General features: G+C 46.3%; 2 protein-coding genes and 1 long non-coding RNA gene across 5 annotated transcripts; 2 read left to right on the top strand and 1 right to left on the bottom strand.

The window, feature by feature from the left end:
- Positions 1–999: 999 nt before the first annotated feature.
- Positions 1,000–8,147, bottom strand: prdm1c (PR domain containing 1c, with ZNF domain). Of its 3 annotated transcripts, none has more exons than XM_088362325.1 (7): positions 7,993–8,147; positions 6,030–6,275; positions 5,011–5,130; positions 4,046–4,298; positions 2,254–3,188; positions 2,064–2,192; positions 1,000–1,993 (listed from the first exon to the last, which is right to left on the bottom strand). In XM_088362325.1, the coding sequence occupies exons 1-7, from the start codon at positions 8,092–8,094 to the stop codon at positions 1,421–1,423; spliced, it is 2,358 nt and encodes a 785-aa protein (XP_088218451.1). In that variant the 5' UTR covers positions 8,095–8,147; the 3' UTR covers positions 1,000–1,420. The 3 variants fall into 3 exon arrangements, with proteins under 3 accessions (XP_088218451.1, XP_088218450.1, XP_088218452.1); XM_088362324.1 differs by lacking the exon at positions 7,993–8,147 and adding an exon at positions 6,578–7,496; XM_088362326.1 differs by lacking the exon at positions 7,993–8,147 and adding an exon at positions 6,347–6,558.
- Positions 2,040–7,182, top strand: LOC148381578 (uncharacterized). Its single transcript, XR_015854437.1, has 3 exons — positions 2,040–4,405; positions 5,625–6,300; positions 6,537–7,182. It is a non-coding gene; the product is annotated as an uncharacterized LOC148381578 (long non-coding RNA).
- A 4,491-nt stretch (positions 8,148–12,638) lies between the features above and the next one.
- On the top strand, positions 12,639–17,155 carry prep (prolyl endopeptidase). Its single transcript, XM_088362437.1, has 14 exons — positions 12,639–12,868; positions 13,107–13,181; positions 13,273–13,406; positions 13,481–13,611; positions 13,684–13,893; positions 14,017–14,138; positions 14,201–14,306; positions 14,399–14,590; positions 14,665–14,862; positions 14,952–15,055; positions 15,126–15,357; positions 15,425–15,556; positions 15,645–15,801; positions 16,547–17,155. The coding sequence occupies exons 1-14, from the start codon at positions 12,731–12,733 to the stop codon at positions 16,839–16,841; spliced, it is 2,226 nt and encodes a 741-aa protein (XP_088218563.1). The 5' UTR covers positions 12,639–12,730; the 3' UTR covers positions 16,842–17,155.
- Positions 17,156–17,218: the final 63 nt, after the last annotated feature.

Consider the following 17,218-nt stretch of genomic DNA (forward strand, 5'->3'; position numbering starts at 1 on the left):
GTGCGCTTAACGAGGGTCACTTGGAAAACATATTGGAACGCGGCCCCAAGGACTAGAGCTTGATACCTGTGAACTTTGACCATGATATTTCCCTTATAAAGTGGCCTTTTATTAGGTACACTTGAAAATTGCAGTGTACCTAATGGAGTGTCCGTGTGATTCCCTCGTTAAGTGCACCTGCGTGAAACGTTTTAGCTCCTTTTGAACGTGAAAGAAGCTAAAACTTTTCACGCACCTGCACTTAACGAGGGTCACTTGGAAAACATATTGGAACGCGGCCCCAAGGACGAGAGCTTGATACCTGTGAACTTTGACCATGATATTTCCCTAATAAAGTGGCCTTTTATTAGGTACACTTGAAAATGGCAGTGTACCTAATGGAGTGTCCGTGTGATTCCCTCGTTAAGTGCACCTGCGTGAAAAGTTTTAGCTCCTTTTGAACGTGAAAGAAGCTAAAACTTTTCACGCAGGTGCGCTTAACGAGGGTCACTTGGAAAACATATTGGAACGCGACCCCAAGGACTAGAGCTTGATGCCTGTGACCTTTGACCATGATATTTCCCTCATAAAGTGGCCTGTTATTAGGTACACTAGAAAACGGCGGTGTACCTAATGGAGTGTCCGTGAGATTCCCTCGTTAAGTGCACCTGCGTGAAAAGTTTTAGCTCCTTTTGAACGTGAAAGAAGCTAAAACTTTTCACGCAGGTGCGCTTAACGAGGGTTTCTTGGAAAACATATTGGAACGCGGCCCCTCGAGGACTGGAGGTCGACACCCCTGGTTTAATTGAAAAGTGCCACACTCGCCCCCACCTCCACTTTCTGATTGGCTGTTTGAGCTGTGACATTGTTGGATTGTAGTTGATGGTATTATACCGAATGTGTTTGTTTGAATAAAAGGTAGAAAAAAAAAAGAGAGCTTGAAATGTTTGTAATATTCACTCGCACCCACTATGACGTATCAGGTTGACACATTTTGTTGTAAATATATCCCACAGCAAATAACAGGAAGTTTATTTATTCACGTCCTCAAGCACCTACGTCAGCGGAGGTTGCTCACAAAAGGGCACACGTCATGAACAATGGAGGTTTCCTCCTCACACAGTCATACCTCTCCTTTATTTGTAGCTTTAATGAGATGACAAACACATTCATTCTCACTCTTACTAGTAGGAATAAAAAAAAAATATGCATGATGATATGTTTGTATGACATGACAATATGACAACACAGTGATGCTGAATGTCACAAAACCCTGTTTTTTTTATAAATCAGAACAATTGAATAAATTATTAACTTTTTCTACAAGAAACCAACAAAGTGTCAGGCTGTGCAGGTGGAGTCTTGCTTCTTCACATGCAACAGATGAGGCTTTACCTCAAATAGGGCAGTGCCAGACAGCTGCTGAGTTGACCTGTAAGGATTATATGGCTGGATTAGAAAGGCCGTCTTCAGGCTCCGACATGCAGCCTGACTCCTGCTTGATACGCCTCGGACACAGAGGTAGAGGAGAGCCGAGGCAAATTTGCGAACCGTCGTTCGCCAATTCAAAGAGTTCAATGGCCGCCAGGGCGCCGTCCAATTGTTCGGAGCTGCGAGCGTCCAAGCTTTGTATGAGGTGGAGCACATCCCTCTTGTCCATCTTGGCTTCCGCCGCCATGGCCTCGAGCTGCTCGGCCGCCTCGCTCACATCGAACCTCTCGATCTCTGAGTTGACTTTGTGGATCTCCTCCAGGGAGTGCTTGCGTGAAGGCAGAGGCGAGAGAGGGCAGAAGCCCTGGAGATGCACCTGAAGGCTGCACTGGTGGAAGTAGGCGCAGGGGCAGCAGGGGCAGCGGTGTGGACGTTCTCCGGTGTGGAGGCGCTTGTGGAGCTTCAGGTGGATGAATTGAGTGAATCGGGCCGGGCACAGTTTGCACTGGTAGGGTCGCTCGCCCGAGTGCAACCTTTGGTGTGTCTTTAAATTACTGGTGCTGCTGAATCGCTTGTGGCATACCTGCGTCAAACAAGAAGGTCATTTCCAGGCCGAGTTATATCGCTAAGCGAGGGTAGATTGAAATGCTTACTTTGCACTCATGGGGCTTCTCTCCAGTGTGGACCAGGTAGTGTTTCTGCAAGTGTGCCAGCTGAGTGAAGTTCTTGTTGCAGGTCTGGCATCTGAAGGGGCGCTCGCCGCTATGTACTCGCAGATGGACCTGAAGACAGCACTTGTGAGTGTTTACATACTTTAAATAATGTCACGGAAAGTAGTCATACCTTGAGGTTCGACAACTGGCCAAAGACTTTCCTGCAGATGTTGCACTCGTACCGGATCTTTCCGTTCTGCCTGGTGAGCGGGTATGACAAGGTCTTGTAGCCCATCACGTGTTCCTCCCGTTTGGCTTTCCTGAGGTCCGATGCATCCATTGTGCTGCTTTGCGAGGCCGTCGTCGGTTTTGAGGGATCACGGTCCAATGAAGCTGCCGTACCGAGCGGTGGAGAGCATCCTCCGTATGCGAGCGAGGGCTGCGCTCTGCACTTGGTGGTGACCACGGATGTGGCACTGGACGTGGATGCAGCTCCAGGATACTCGGAAGAACTCTTGAGGTAGTTTGTTTTGGGGGAGATGAGGTTCTTTTCATCTTTGCTCTCACTAGTTGGAGAAGGAATGAGGTCTTTTTTGGTGTTTGACAGTGCTAAGTTCTTGTGTTCCGGATGGAGGAGGTTAACATAGCCATCAAAAGGCAGTAAATGGGCCGAGAGAGTCAAGTAGGGTTTTAGTCCATCGGTGTAGGACAAGTACGGGTGAGGTAGAATGCTGTCATGGCAAGGCGAGTACTGGGGTAGAAGATAGGGAGCAGAAAACACTTGCTCTGGTACTGAAGGTTCTGGGTAAGCTTTGGCTAGAAGGTGGCTTGGGCTGTGCTGGAAGTTGAAGTGCAAACTGGAAGGAATGTGGCTACTTCGAGCTGTCCTTTTGGCAGCCGGAGGACTGCAGGACGGCAGAGGGGGCGGGGCTACATAACTGTGGACGGCTTCGGAATGGGACGGGATCGGGTAGACCATGGAGAAAACCGGGAGGTTACCCTGAGATAAAGAACCGTCCATTTGTCGGTAAAGGCCAGCGAGCGGCTTGGGGGGGTCTTCTCGGAGGATCTCAGTCACGCTGTGTCCCCGTTTCGCCGGCGTCTTCTTCTGTGATTGACGACGTGCTGTTGGTGAAAGAAACAATGATTTTTAAAATATACAGCAAGCAGAACTTTTATTCTAGAAAGGGAGATCAAATTGGACTCAGAATTGTCTCTTTGCAGATTTTCAAAGATTTGAAATTTATGAATCTAAAACAAATCCACATCAACACTTTATGAGGTCATTGCTATGCTATGCTAACTACGCTACATTTTCCTGCACGTGTGTGTCACTTTAACATATTTAGGCCTTATCTACTATTTTCCCTCGTGTGACCCCCCCCCTCCCAACCTTGGGCAAACAAACAGCCCGACACTCAATGAGACATCAGTCTGTCAGCGGGTCGCCCCGTCAGGAAGTTCAAGTAGTCACTGGAGTGCTTCCTACTTCTCCTCCTTCTTAAGAGCCAAATAAATAAGACAAGTTACGCCAGAATGCTGTCAACAGCTCGGGCGGACATACAGTCATCTATGTGTGTGTGTGTGTGTGTGTGTCATTGAACGTGGATGCCTTTCACTCGGGAAGCATGTGCGCTCTTTGTGTTTGTGAATGGTGAGTCGCGGGCTTTGTGCAGCCAACGAGCCGACAGCTTTGTCTCTCCGTGACGTTTGAGAAGAAACTGACACAAGACCAGAAATTGGTCTCGTCTTACCTAAGAGGACTATGGCCACACCTGGGACCGGGCCCTCCATTCAGGGGGTCTACTCTCTTTTGTGTCCCCCCACCCCACCCCAGCTAACAAAAGCTTCCGTGGGCGTGACCCGCACAAAAGGTCAGCCACTTGTTTGATTGGGGACACCATTTTTTTTTTCCTAGTTCCTCCAGGAGCAACCATCTCTTTGCCTCCTCAATCCATTTTATTTAACGCATAGCTACTTACCAGCACCGTCCATAGCAAGCTGCCCCAAGGGTGGGTAGTTACAACGCCGGGCTAGTTCCGAGCAGTACCACACCAGCAGCTCCTGACCAGGAAGAAGCGGCTTAACCGTGTAGAAGTAGATGTCCAGACCGCTCTGGCACGCGATCAAGTTCTGCTCGTCCACGCCGCAGGCCGGGTTTACGTATCTCATCCAGTTGCTCTTGTCTTCATTCAAACCGTCTAGGATGTGGTGTAAGGTCCCATGGGAGAAGACCTGCAAGCGGGGGGGGGGGGGGACGCAATCACTCGATGACTAATCAGCTTTATGACGCGCCCTCAACCCGAAAGTATGAAGTCACGAAGCAGCCCGATGCTTTTATGGTAAATGCGATAGAATCTTTCTTGAGATAGGCGCCACGACATTGTAGCGAGAAAAGTTAAAGAGGAAGTTTATTGAATGTGCTGTTTACACTCTCATTCGCTTCATCATGCATGAGTCATGAATTTTATTGGCTCTCGGAAATTCTCAGTAACATTTTATGCGTCACATAAACCGACTTCAAGCAGATTGCAAAAGTTATTAATAATATAATATAAGCAGACTTGTTTCAGATTGACAACTTCTGTAGATGTGTTGGAACGTGAGTGACATTTGTCCCGAGTGTTATTTGGAAGGTGAACGGTTCTCAGGCTTAAAAGCCACTTCCTTTTTTTTGCTGCGTCTGTGCGCAAGCGTTCGCTACACTGGAAAAGCGCGGACATTTAACACGGCGTATTTACTGGCAGAGACGAGCGAAGCGAGCCGAGAAATGCTGCGTCACTGAAACCCAACAGCTGTACGCTCGCGACCTCATACAGCCGCGGCTTGTGTATTGACACATGTCAAAATTCACAGCAGGCAAAAAACCACAACGGCTCATAAGCGCCGCCGCATCGAGGTCTCAGACGAAGCGAGAGAATGGTTTTTCAGAACAAAACGTGCTTACCCTCCAAAAATACTTTCGATTGGCGTCTTTCAACAGCGTTTCATTGGTGTATCGTTCGCCCACCAAAGGCCCAAAGCGTGTCCCCTTCGGTATCAACTCCTTGCTGGTCACTCCAAGCACCTGTCCAAAACAAAAGTAGACTAAATGACAGTGTAGTTTACAGATTGAAGGGTTCCCAGACTAATTAGAGGCACGGAGAACCAAAAGGGTTAATTTATGACATTATTATGCACTTTTAAATACAGGCCAAACTAACCCTTTTGTCCAAACTAGCCTGTGTAGCACTTAAGCTAATGTTTGCCAACGTAGCAAATGTGGGATTTCGTCAGGGTTTGTAAAAGATTACATAAATGTTCAGTTTGAATTTTCCCCAAGCAAAGAAATTTAGGCTTGTCTACGATATTTTTGATTCATGTGACCACAGTTCCTTGATGAAATAGCATTGGCTACCGTCATGCTAGCATCAGGCTAACTTAGACCATTCTCCCAGAACAACAAAGTGACACATTGTGGTTCTCCCCTTACCCATACTGAATATTTCAAAAGTTAATCATCCCAAATTGTCTTTCCTCTGCATTAAAATTTCACCGCTACTCATGTTCTGTCACATCCAGGTGTGAAACGCGCCGCTTTCGACCCTCCAGGGTGGGAAAGAAAGGATCGAGTATCATCCCCTGCTACCCATGCATCATCTACGAGGTTAATCTTTTACTGTCTTGTCTTACTATCTACGATCTCCTGCTATGGGGTTAAACATAAACCACCTTACAACATGCTTGCAAATAAAACCGCGGGTTCTTGGTGCCTCTACTTTACGGTGTAATTGAGCGCTGGAACAAAAAGGGGCTGAGAATCCGAGGTAGCTACTAATCACGCGGACCCCGAGGCTAAGTGCCGAGGGGCTCGGCAATTGTCTCAGGCTTTGCGTCGACGTAGCAAAGGTTGAAATTAGACAACATGTCGAGTATTTCCCGCCTGGTGATGGATGAGTTGATGGAGGAGTGACGCAAGCGTCTTACTTGTGCTGAGTCCAGGCGGCGTTTCAAGGCCAAGTTCCTGGGCAAGGACCTCTCGGCTCGCGTTTTGCTGGAGTTTTTGGACACTTCCTCCAGAGGTTGATCCTTGACGATGTACGTGCACTTCTCCTCAAAGTCAGCCTCGCTCCACGACGTCATGTCCGAGTCCACAGACTCGGCCGTTGCACCCGCCGTGACCTCTGACCCTTCAGAGGTTAACATGACCGTGCTGCACCCAGAGGACCAGGCCTGGAGGAAGCAAGATTTTCACGAGGTTATTTCCCAAGTGTCTCTTTGTGGGAGTCGGCTACAATCGTGACCTTAAGAATGTGCTTGGGTGTCAAACTCAAGGCCCTGGGGCCAAATACGGCCCGCCATATTATTTTATGTGGTCCTTAAAGACAAATCAAAATCATGTCAGTACTAAAATTGCAAATTGTCTTCACTGATGGCCAGATGATCGATGGTTGCTATAGAAACAAAATGGTCATTGTTATTTCTCCATCCCAGGAAACGTGGATCTAAAATTACAGCGAGGAGAAGCTACTTACTTTCCCAGCCTCGGCGACTACCGGACAAACAAACTTCAAAGCGGGGCCCTCATGCTCGCTGCCCCTCTGCCCCCGCTGTCCCGTACATCCTGTGAAAATCCCAGTCAAAAACCCCGGAGCTGCGAGGGAGGTTCCTGTGCGCGTCATTCCCCACGCAGAAAGTCCACTTTCACAAGGAAACCAGCCAACGTTCTCACTGAATCCGCCAGACTTCCTCCGACACCAAATGAGAGGCTCTGTCCTCGTCCTCGCTTGTGTACTGTCTCTCCCGCCGGTTCACATGAAGATTGTAGACAGATATCTCGCCCGCAAAACCCTCCCACCCGCGACCGACGGGATGAACCAGAGAAGACAGAAGAAGCTTTGATTAAGAAAAAACAACAACAATGCTGGGATATGCCCTCACAGAATGGCTTCCTCCTCAGGCTCCTCAAGTTGCCACGCAGATGATGATAAGATAGTAAACAGTTCAAATGTGACCAAGTGCTTTTCGGTTGAAACAATTCTTGGATTGATTTATCTGAATTTTAAAATTAATACAACGTTTACAAACATGCCCAAGACCTAAACTAGGAAACTTTGTGTGACTGTGTAGTGGCAAACGATTTTAAATGGTTTCAGGTTTGCTTATTGTTGATTGCATTTGAAAAAAATAAAATAATAATTAAACCAGGTGAGGCTGACTTGCCTAATTATGAAAATGATTCAAAACATTCTTGTCACCATTTTAAATGATTCTACCATGTAATGTTTTAAAGCAATCTAAGACTTAAAACTTAAACTTGAAACATCGATACATCTAATTTACGATTTGTAAAATTAGTAAATGTTTTGCACAACTATTTGAAAATTATTTTTAAAAATTAGACATTTTTTGTCTGTCATTTTTAGGCAAAAGACATTTATTCAACAACAAAGGAATTAATTACTATAACTACAAAAACAATTATAATATTATTATTATTATATAATTAATAATTATATTATTATAATTTCGGGCCTTCAACTAATTTAAATTACTCAAGTTACAGTGCAACTTAAATGATAAAATTAAAAATAAAGCACACAACCAAAAAAATTTCGAACCTGAATCGACCACGAACAAAATCCAATTTAAAATGACCTTGGGTTCCAGACAATATCCGACAACGCCGACTCCCCCTTTTAATCACACTTCTAAACCCCGCAAACAGCATTAACTTTTCACCCCATTTGTCTGTCAAAACGCGCCTGCCTCGGAATGAGTGTCACAAAGTTGACACCTCACACCGAAAGCGTGGATGCCGGTGGTGACTCCGCAGAAAGCATATTATGAAAATCAAGACATGACTCAAAAGCGCCCAGCCGTCACCTCCTGTCAATCAGCACACTAAAAAAAAATGGCCATTCTTTGGAAAAGGATGTCAAGCACTTACCGTGAAGCCTTGAGAGGAGCCGCACATAAGTGAGGCTGTGGGCCGAGCAGGACTGTGTGTGAGCAACCGGTGGCTCTGGAAAGCTCTCTCTCGCTCTGTCATTCACTCTCTCACTCTCTTGCTGGCTCGCCCAACCTCTATCTACCTGTTTGTGACTGACTCCAGGCACTTTAGCGCCCCATCCTCCTCCCCTTTTGCCCCATGGCTCCTCCTTGCAGTTGTGTGTCACTCACTTGCCCCAAGGCGTGAGGCTTTCTCTAAAGTGGGGGGAGGGGGGGGGGGGGGGTCTGTCACCCAGCTATGTCCGGATCAGACAAATACGTCTTCATTCTCTCAAACATCGACGTCCATCCGTCTCCGACAAGCATGCTGGCTTTGTGTTTTGGAAGAAGAGGGGGGTGACATCATTTGACTGGCCCGGTAAACGCTGCTAACCACATGACCGGCTTCAAAACATTTTTTTATGCTTTATGATATTGGATGATTACCAGGATTAGTCCAAAAGCACAATTGAGTAGATTGCCGCCATATTGTTTGGAGCTTCTTTCTGCATTGCAACAATAAGCGTGTTGTGCTGCATGTCGGCCAGCTTTCACTCACGTCCCCCTCTCCTCTTGTCCTGCCTTCCAAAAGCAACATTTACCTTGGCGCCGCGCCAGCCCATTCGAGAAGCGCCTGGATTTCCGCACACATCATTCTCGTGCTTGACACGCGACACGCCGCAAACAACCTGCCCCGTGTTTCCATTCAGCGTTGCTCTCGCCCCGCGCGGCGGAGACGTGCCTTCTGTGCTATTGTCTTTTTTTTTTTTTTTTCTTGGTTGCTTTTCTGACACATCCTGTCCTGCTCGCCACACCTGACTAAGCTACTAATTACAACTGCTGACATGAGCCAGCGTGTAATTTAGAATCCGCTCCTGCGTCTCACTGTTTGGCTATTTCTCCTCGCCTTGGGTCATCTCATTCATCACCTTCTATTTATCTCCCCTCCTCTTCCTCTCCATGGCTTCCCTATCCCACTCTTGTCTGCCGACCTTTTAATACATTGTGTGAGCCGTCCACATGCGGATTTGTGTGTTCGTAGTTCTTGCCTGCTAGCTTTGGGTGGGACAACTTAACGTTTGATGAGAAATGCTTTTATTGTGATGGGACAAACCTCACAAGCACAAAGTTTGCAATGGCCTGACTTCTTTTTTTTTTTTCTTTCCAGATTCAAGGCACCAAAACATCCACCACCCACCTCGTCGTCCGCCAACTGTCTTTTCTCCACCGGCGGATGATCTCTTGTTGACAGGTTATTATCATAGTTTTGAGGCTGCGAGGAATGTCACTGTACTACACGCACACACACGACACGCCGTTTTAAATCATGTCCACACCACGGACAACCCTTTATTCTGCAAACTATAAATGTCACTAATTTAAATTTAAAAATTGTAACAACTAAAAATACTTGTGTAGTCGCACGAGTGAACAGGCCGGTCTTCTCATACGTTTGTTTTGATACGGCGTGGGCGTCTTGCACTGTCATTTATTATTGAGCAAGAGGACACGAGCAGAACAATACGGCTTGATTCCAAAAGCTTTACAGCTTCTGGAATTTCGTGTGTGTTGTAAACGGGGCAACTTTGAAGGCGCCCCGGTGACAACACGGGTGACATCACCAGGTGCCGCCGTGTCTGTCTGCCTGTGACACTTTTACACAATTGCACAGACGCACTCTCTCCCTCTTCTCTGGGGAGCAGTCAGACGGCACTGCCCTCCACCTGTCTCCATGTCTTACCTGCCCTAGTCATTAACAGGGTCCTGGAGCCCCACTGTAAGTGCACATGTCAACAGCAAAATTACAGGGCGCACCTCACCACACATATTTGTTTTGCTTTTAAAAGGTAATATCCGTCTGCACGCAAAGCTTGCTGCCCGGTCCACCTTTTTTTTTTTTCAAAACAAAATGAGGTTCAAAGATAGAGGAAAAGGGGGATGATGGACACTTTGAAGTACATCAGGGGTCTTCTTTCGTCCTCTTACCTCGCACTGAACTCTGTAAACCAATCATCAATACGCAAGAAATAATATCAAAACAATACAAACTGCAAACTTTTAGGTTTTTAAATATAATGTCACATTAGAACAGACAAATGCCCGCTATGACAGTTTTGCGTGGGCAGCCCGGCTGGTTTGACGAGTCAGAAAGAGCGGTGCCAGAGTACAAGATACGAATCACTCACGCGATTCTCTTTTTTTTTTTTTTTCAGCCATGACGTCGTTTCTTTCATGGCAACATTTTAATACAAGTGTAAATATCAATGCATGTGTGTCATGTATTTTTTTGTACCAACTGTCCCTTTATCCTGGCATCTTTCAGCAGGCCGCCCACGAGTGTCTCTGACTTCCTTTCAACGTTATCAACGCAAACAATGACAAACTTCCCTTCCACTCTGGCTAATTGGCAGGTTCTTGGTAATGTTTTTTTATTTTCTTTTATGTCTGACGTACGATGGCATTAGTACACAGAAACTAATCTTCTAATTCAGTTTCCGCATAACTTTGATGGACGTTGGAGCCAGCATGTTTTGACATCTCGGGTTTTTTTTGTGAGCGTATCAAGCAATTCAAAACTTTCAAAAGCTGATGACCTAACGTCTCTCCAAAGGAGACTTGAAAGGAGGTAGAAAAAAGGAACTGGACTATAACTTTAGGGTTTTTATATAGGTGACTTATTATGCAGGTCGGAGAACTCAGAAGTTGCTATTTGTAATTTCTCGCGTCCTGTTGACATTTGACGGGACAGGTCATCCTGATCTTAGACTGTTGCCCGGGCCCTCATGGCTAATAACAGCCCGAATGAGACAAACAAGCAGGAAGCCGTCCTCTGTGATCACACTTAAAAGCATCCTTGAGTATTGTTGTGTCGCCGTGGCGACCTCCTCTCAAACAACTGCTATTAGAATGAATGGATAACTTCAAATTAGCTGAGGTCATGTCATTTGTGCTATAGTTTATATTTAATACAGAGCATTGATTCAATCTTTCCTCACACTCTCTCTAGTGCTGTTTGTGGAAGTCATTCCATCCGTCTGTCTGACTTCCTCTTCCTCCTGTTGTTCTTATTGTAGTAGCCGCTTCCACTGGCCTATACATCAATTCTACCCGGCAACAAGCGACCAAAATGTGACAATTTGATCTATTATTTGTCATTGGTGCATCTGAGTGAGCGAAGTTAGTAGTAACCTCGCGATGACCTTCGCCCAAAAACACAACAGGTGGTCGTTCTTCTTCATCCGCTACAACTGAGACAGGTGCTTCCTCCTGCGATGAGTTTGCGGAGGGCTGGGGGCTTGTCCCATCTTTTTCTGACACCGGATAATGGCGTAAAAACCACGGAAGGAGGAGGAGCTTTAATTCCTACATTTCCAGCTCATGTCAAAAGCCACTTAGTACTGAATAAGAGGCCTTTTTTTTTCCCAACGCAAAGACCCTCATTCAAATTGTCAGTGTTTGTCTCCCCCCCTGGTTAGAGGACAATGGTTTCCCTGACCCATATCCGACAGAGGTGGACAGGAAAACATCCTCTCGTGGGGTATCCCCTGGGAAGAAGAATAGAATTAGGCCAGGACCATTTGTCCCAAAACGTGCACCTTTAAGAATTTCCATGAGTATGCCTCAACTTGAGCCATTGAATTCCATCTCACACCCACTTTCGCTTTGCATAATTCCAGCCACCACCGACCAACCTTTTCTTTTTGAAGTATGACACACATGATAATAAATCTGAAAGTAAGAACTGCGTGGAATGCACCAGACGACATCTGACCGTCTTGATAAGCCGCGGTATCCAAACAATGCGGTCCATTTTTACTGCCGAGACAGCACCGCGTCACAAAAACCTGTTTCCAGGGTCTTATCGACATAGCTGCGAAGAAGCCAATAAGTCGTGGCGTCCACTGTTGAAACCGTTGCTTAGATGTAGCCGACAACGACGGACCAAATTTCTAAGAATGAGTCATTTTTATTTTAGTCCCGAGAGCTTGACCCGAACGCCTCAAGTTACGTGTCGCTTCGTTCTTCCTTATCTGCATGCTATCGATCTTGTGCAAGAATGGGCGCCAGTGATAATTCTCGCCAAATCAAGATTGATTGATCAAGTCAGGCGAGGAAGGAAGGAGGAAGGGAGGGGTAAGGGGGTGGAGATGAACAGAAAAAAAAGAAAGAAAGAGGAGGTTGAGGTCTCTCCTTCTCTGTCACATAGATAAGACTTGATGATGGAGATTCCCGGTAGACCCACATAGCCTTTAGCTAAAGGTGAAAAGGTCAACATTTACAACTGAACCCTTCACACTTAAATGGACTACCGGGAAATATCCAAACTTAAACTACACTAATTTTTCATTTTATACATTTTCGTTCATTCCTTTCAGTCCAGTGCCATGCAATAGACACTTTGTGAAACATGTCCAAATGGAATATTTTACACAATGCCTTCTTAATACATTTTAAATTAACAAAAGATCATAAAATAGTCTCAGAGGGGGAAAAAAAGCTTAATGTTGTTGGATAAACTATTAACGCCATTGTTACTGTGGCAATCTTTTTTCCCGATGACAGAGGGCGCTCTAGTTTTTCGCTCGCGTCCAAGCAGATCTAATGTCACCTCTTGACAGTGCTTGTTGACTGCTCTATGTTAGCGAAGCTTCTAGAGCGTCTCCCGTGCCAATTTTATTTTTAATCGTCCCGAATTAATGTTCTACGTCCTACAGAGAGCCATATCAAAACCTCCGTTTCGTGTACTGGGACATTTCTCTTTTTTACGCAATTCCCAAAAACTGTCATCCAGAATGGCTTTTCAGTACCCTACCGCTTACCGTGACGATGCAGTTGTAAGTAAAGAGTGTTAGCCCGAATAAGCTTAGCGTGCTAATCAACCGGGCTGCTGTCATTATGCTCTTCCATTCATTGAGGAGAACGGCTTCTTTTGTTAGCATGCTAGTTAGCTTAGCAGTGTTATTGAAGCTAGCTTCGATTAGCGCACTCCTCATTTCAGGATGAATTATGGACAGTTCCTTGCTACTTTTAATCAAGTGTTTACATATTTTTTGACATGTTTATGTATCCTAGGTGGATAACTATCATGGCTGTAAAATACCCGATCCATACAGCTGGCTGGAGGACCCCGACAGTGAAAAGACGCAGGTTGGTTAAGTCTGGTTGACTGTTTAAGTAGACCAGAAAGATGTTTAAACCTTTTAAAAGCTAAATCATGTCATTCTATTTGATTTTATAGGCGTTCGTGAGTGCTCAGAATCAGCTCACGTTGCCGTATTTGGAGCGCTGCGAGGTGCGGGATCTGTTCAAGGAGCGCATGACTGAGCTGTATGACTATCCCAAGTATAGTTGTCCCTTCAAAAGGGGAAACAGGTAAGGCTGGAAACAACAGAACCCAGTCATTGCCCAATCCTGGAATGATTTATGTCAACGGCCGTCATCTCCAGGTATTTCCACTTCTACAACACTGGCCTCCAGAACCAGAGTGTGATGTATTTGCAAGAGAGCCTGGATGCAGAACCTACCATCTTTTTAGATCCCAACACGTTTTCTGAAGATGGCACAGTCGCCTTGCGAGGTAATAAGTGAGACTTTCTTCACATTCAATTCTTAAGAGATAAATACACAAACATTTTGCCTCCTCTTGAAGGCTACGCGTTCTCGGAAGATGGAGAGTACTTGGCGTACGGCACGAGCGCCAGCGGCTCGGACTGGGTGGAGATGCATTTCCTTCGGGTGGAAGGCGCCGTGCAACTCGAGGACCGTCTGGAACGAGTCAAGTTTAGCTGCATGTCGTGGACGCATGACGGGAAGGGCCTCTTTTATAATTCATACCCCGAGCAAGAGGGAAAGAGTGATGGTGAGGTCATGAGGTCGTTCTGTCCTCTTTTTTTTGTGACCTTATCGACTTGTGTTGCAAGTTAGTAGTGGGAATCATTGTTTGTATTTCAACATTATTGAAAATAAACATGCTCCCTTCTAGGCACTGAGACATCAACTAACTTGGACCAGAAGCTCTACTACCACATTTTGGGCACGCCGCAGTCTGAGGACGTGCTTTGCGCCGAATTTCCCGATCACCCCAAGTGGATGAGTGGAGCTGAGGTAATTTGTCAAACTTTTTTTTTTTTTGCTTTGTTATTTCTATTGACTGAGAGGTTGTGCAGGTTTCAGATGATGGCCGCTATGTGCTGCTGTCCATCAGGGAAGGCTGTGATCCCGTCAACAGACTCTGGTATTGTGACCTCAAGAAGACCCCTCAGGGCATTACAGGCATGTTTGATATTTGTGTGTGCCATTATTGCTTTTTTAGTTTCTCGAAATGTGTGCGTTCAAGTTTTCCATCCTCTTTTCTGCAAATCCAGGCCTCCTGCCCTGGGTGAAGCTCATCGACAACTTTGACGCCGAGTACGAGTACGTCACCAACGAGGGCACGGTGTTTACGTTCAAGACCAACCTGGACGCGCCGCGTTACCGCCTCATCAACATCGACTTTGCTTCGCCGGCGCCGAGCAACTGGGCGGAGCTCATCCCTCAGCATGACAAGGACGTCATCGGTGAGCGGCGTCACGCGCGCTTGAATCGTCGAGATGCATTTATGTAACGCGTCGTGCTGTCTTAACGTTCGCAGTATTCGCCACCTGCACCTACTCCAGCTACCTGTTTGTGTGTTTCCTTCACGACGTGAAGAATGTCTTGAAAATGTATCGCCTCGCTTCCGGGGAGGAGCTCAGGACCTTTCCGCTAGATGTCGGCTCCGTGGTCGGTTTCACGGGAAGGAAGCGCGACTCTGAGATCTTTTATTATTTTACTTCCTTCCTCTCGCCAGGTACTCCATTGAACTCTGAGCATGTGTGTGACTTCAGAGGTCTTTGTATTTTCCTCATTGAAGAATTGTTCTCATTTTTTTTAATCCAGCCATCATTTATCATTGCGATTTGACCAAGGAGCCTCTGCAGCCCCACATCTTCAGAGAGGTCATAGTCAAAGGCTTCGACCCGTCGGACTACCAGACCACCCAGGTAACATCCATGAAATTTCCCTGTTCAATTTTCCCACCTCGCCATCATCTGCCTTCGACTTCCTGTCCAGATCTTCTACGCTTCTAAGGACGGCACTCAAGTCCCAATGTTCATAGTCCACAAGAAGGGCATCAAGCTGGACGGCTCCCACCCGGGCTTCCTCTACGGCTACGGTGGCTTCAACATCTCCATCACGCCCAGCTACAGCGTCTCGCGGCTCATCTTTGTGCGACACCTGGGCGGAATCCTGGCCGTCGCCAACATCCGGGGAGGAGGGGAGTACGGCGAGACCTGGCATAAAGGTGGCGAGAGTTAGCAGACACAATTTGACAGAAAATGATCCATGCGTGACGCTTCTTCCTCTTTTAGCGGGCATGCTAGCCAACAAGCAGAATTGCTTCACAGACTTTCAATGTGCGGCCGAGTACCTCGTCAAGGAGGGCTACACCTCTCCGTCCAAGCTCACCATCAACGGAGGCTCAAATGGCGGCCTGCTCGTAGGTACGCGTCATCCGCAGATGCTAACAAAACAATATTCTCCCTTTTACCGCGGCACTCCGTGATGTGTTTTTTTTTTTCCCTCTACCAGCGGCGTGTGTGAACCAGCGGCCGGAGCTGTTTGGCTGCGCCGTCGCTCAGGTGGGCGTCATGGACATGCTCAAATTTCACAAGTTCACCATCGGCCACGCCTGGACCACCGATTTTGGCTGCTCGGAAGAAAAGGAACAGTTCGAGTGGCTCATCAAGTGAGTGAAATGCATGGTTGCTTTCTTAGTTTTTAGGTTGACTTGCCAGAGTAGTTTATATTTAACTATAATACATTTAGAATGAAAATATTTTCCTTTATCTACAAAATAGAAGTAATATGTTACATACAAAAAAAATACAGATTTCATAATATTAATTTCAAGAATCATTATCAGCATATGCTGACATTGTGGTGTCTCTCTTGAAACAACAGTGCCTCCGCTGGCTGTTGCCAAGTAGTGCACTCCAGTTTCCATCAAGTCATCAAAAATCTATTCCACAAAAAAATTATCAAGTGATCAAAATATGATTATTATGCTACGAGCAAGTTGAGCTAAGAAAACTTTATAGTCTTTTAAATTTAATTGTGTGTGTGTGTTTATTTCTCCAATTATGCCCATTTTGAGTTACTAAATATGATTTATTTAACAAAGCTGCTTTTTAAGAACAAATGTCTAATATTAGTTTAAGATTTGAGTTGACAAGATCAGGTTGCAAACTTTCTGAGAACTAATACGAATGAAGTCTTTAAAATGGCGTGCACTCAAAAATGTTACAACAGTCGTCTCGTGAAAGGACTGTGAGATTCAAAGTGCAGGAATGGAAATCAACTGAATTTTCAATATCAGCGACGACTAATTTGCCGTATGTGAAGAGAGAAGAGGCAACTAACCTTGCTGAGTCCCCCTCCCCCCTTATCTTTTCACAACTCTTGGAATATGTCTCGCCCTCCCGCCCCGCCAGATACTCCCCACTCCACAACATCCGAGTCCCCGAGGACAACGGGGTCCAGTACCCCGCCGTCCTCCTGCTGACGGGCGACCACGACGACCGCGTGGTGCCCCTTCACTCGCTCAAATACATCGCCACACTTCAGCACACGGTGGGCCGCAGCGGCAAGCAGTCCAACCCCCTCTTCATCCTCGTGGACACAAAGTCGGGCCACGGCGCCGGCAAGCCCACCAGCAAGGTCATCCAGGAGGTGGCCGACACCTACGCATTCATCGCCCGTTGTCTCAAAATCTCCTGGGTCAAATAACATCCATCTCCTGTCGACGAACCACAAGTTAATGTGCAAAGGCCATACGTGGGGGGGGGTTAATGTGATTGGCCAATCAGCTGCTGTCATGAGGCTTGAGTGGCAACCCTCCACATGGCGGATGCTCTGTATTATTTATTGTTGTTATATCGGCTTGCACATTTCTCATCAGGCTGCACCGTTCAAATGGTGTGTGCATGTGTGTATGGATGGAATTCTCCACAAATTCACAGATTTCTACCTCTTGTCATTGGCTGATTGTTAACATTTGAAAGGGAGAAAAACACAATAAACATCTTTTTTAAGCACTGATACATCTGCTGGGTGGTTCTTCAATGTGTCGTTGCAATAGAAAGTTTCTGCTTGGTAAAAGAATG

Source organism: Syngnathus floridae, chromosome 19, assembly GCF_059516105.1.
Source record: "Syngnathus floridae isolate MCC-2025c chromosome 19, RoL_Sflo_1.0, whole genome shotgun sequence".
Lineage (NCBI taxonomy): Eukaryota > Metazoa > Chordata > Actinopteri > Syngnathiformes > Syngnathidae > Syngnathus > Syngnathus floridae.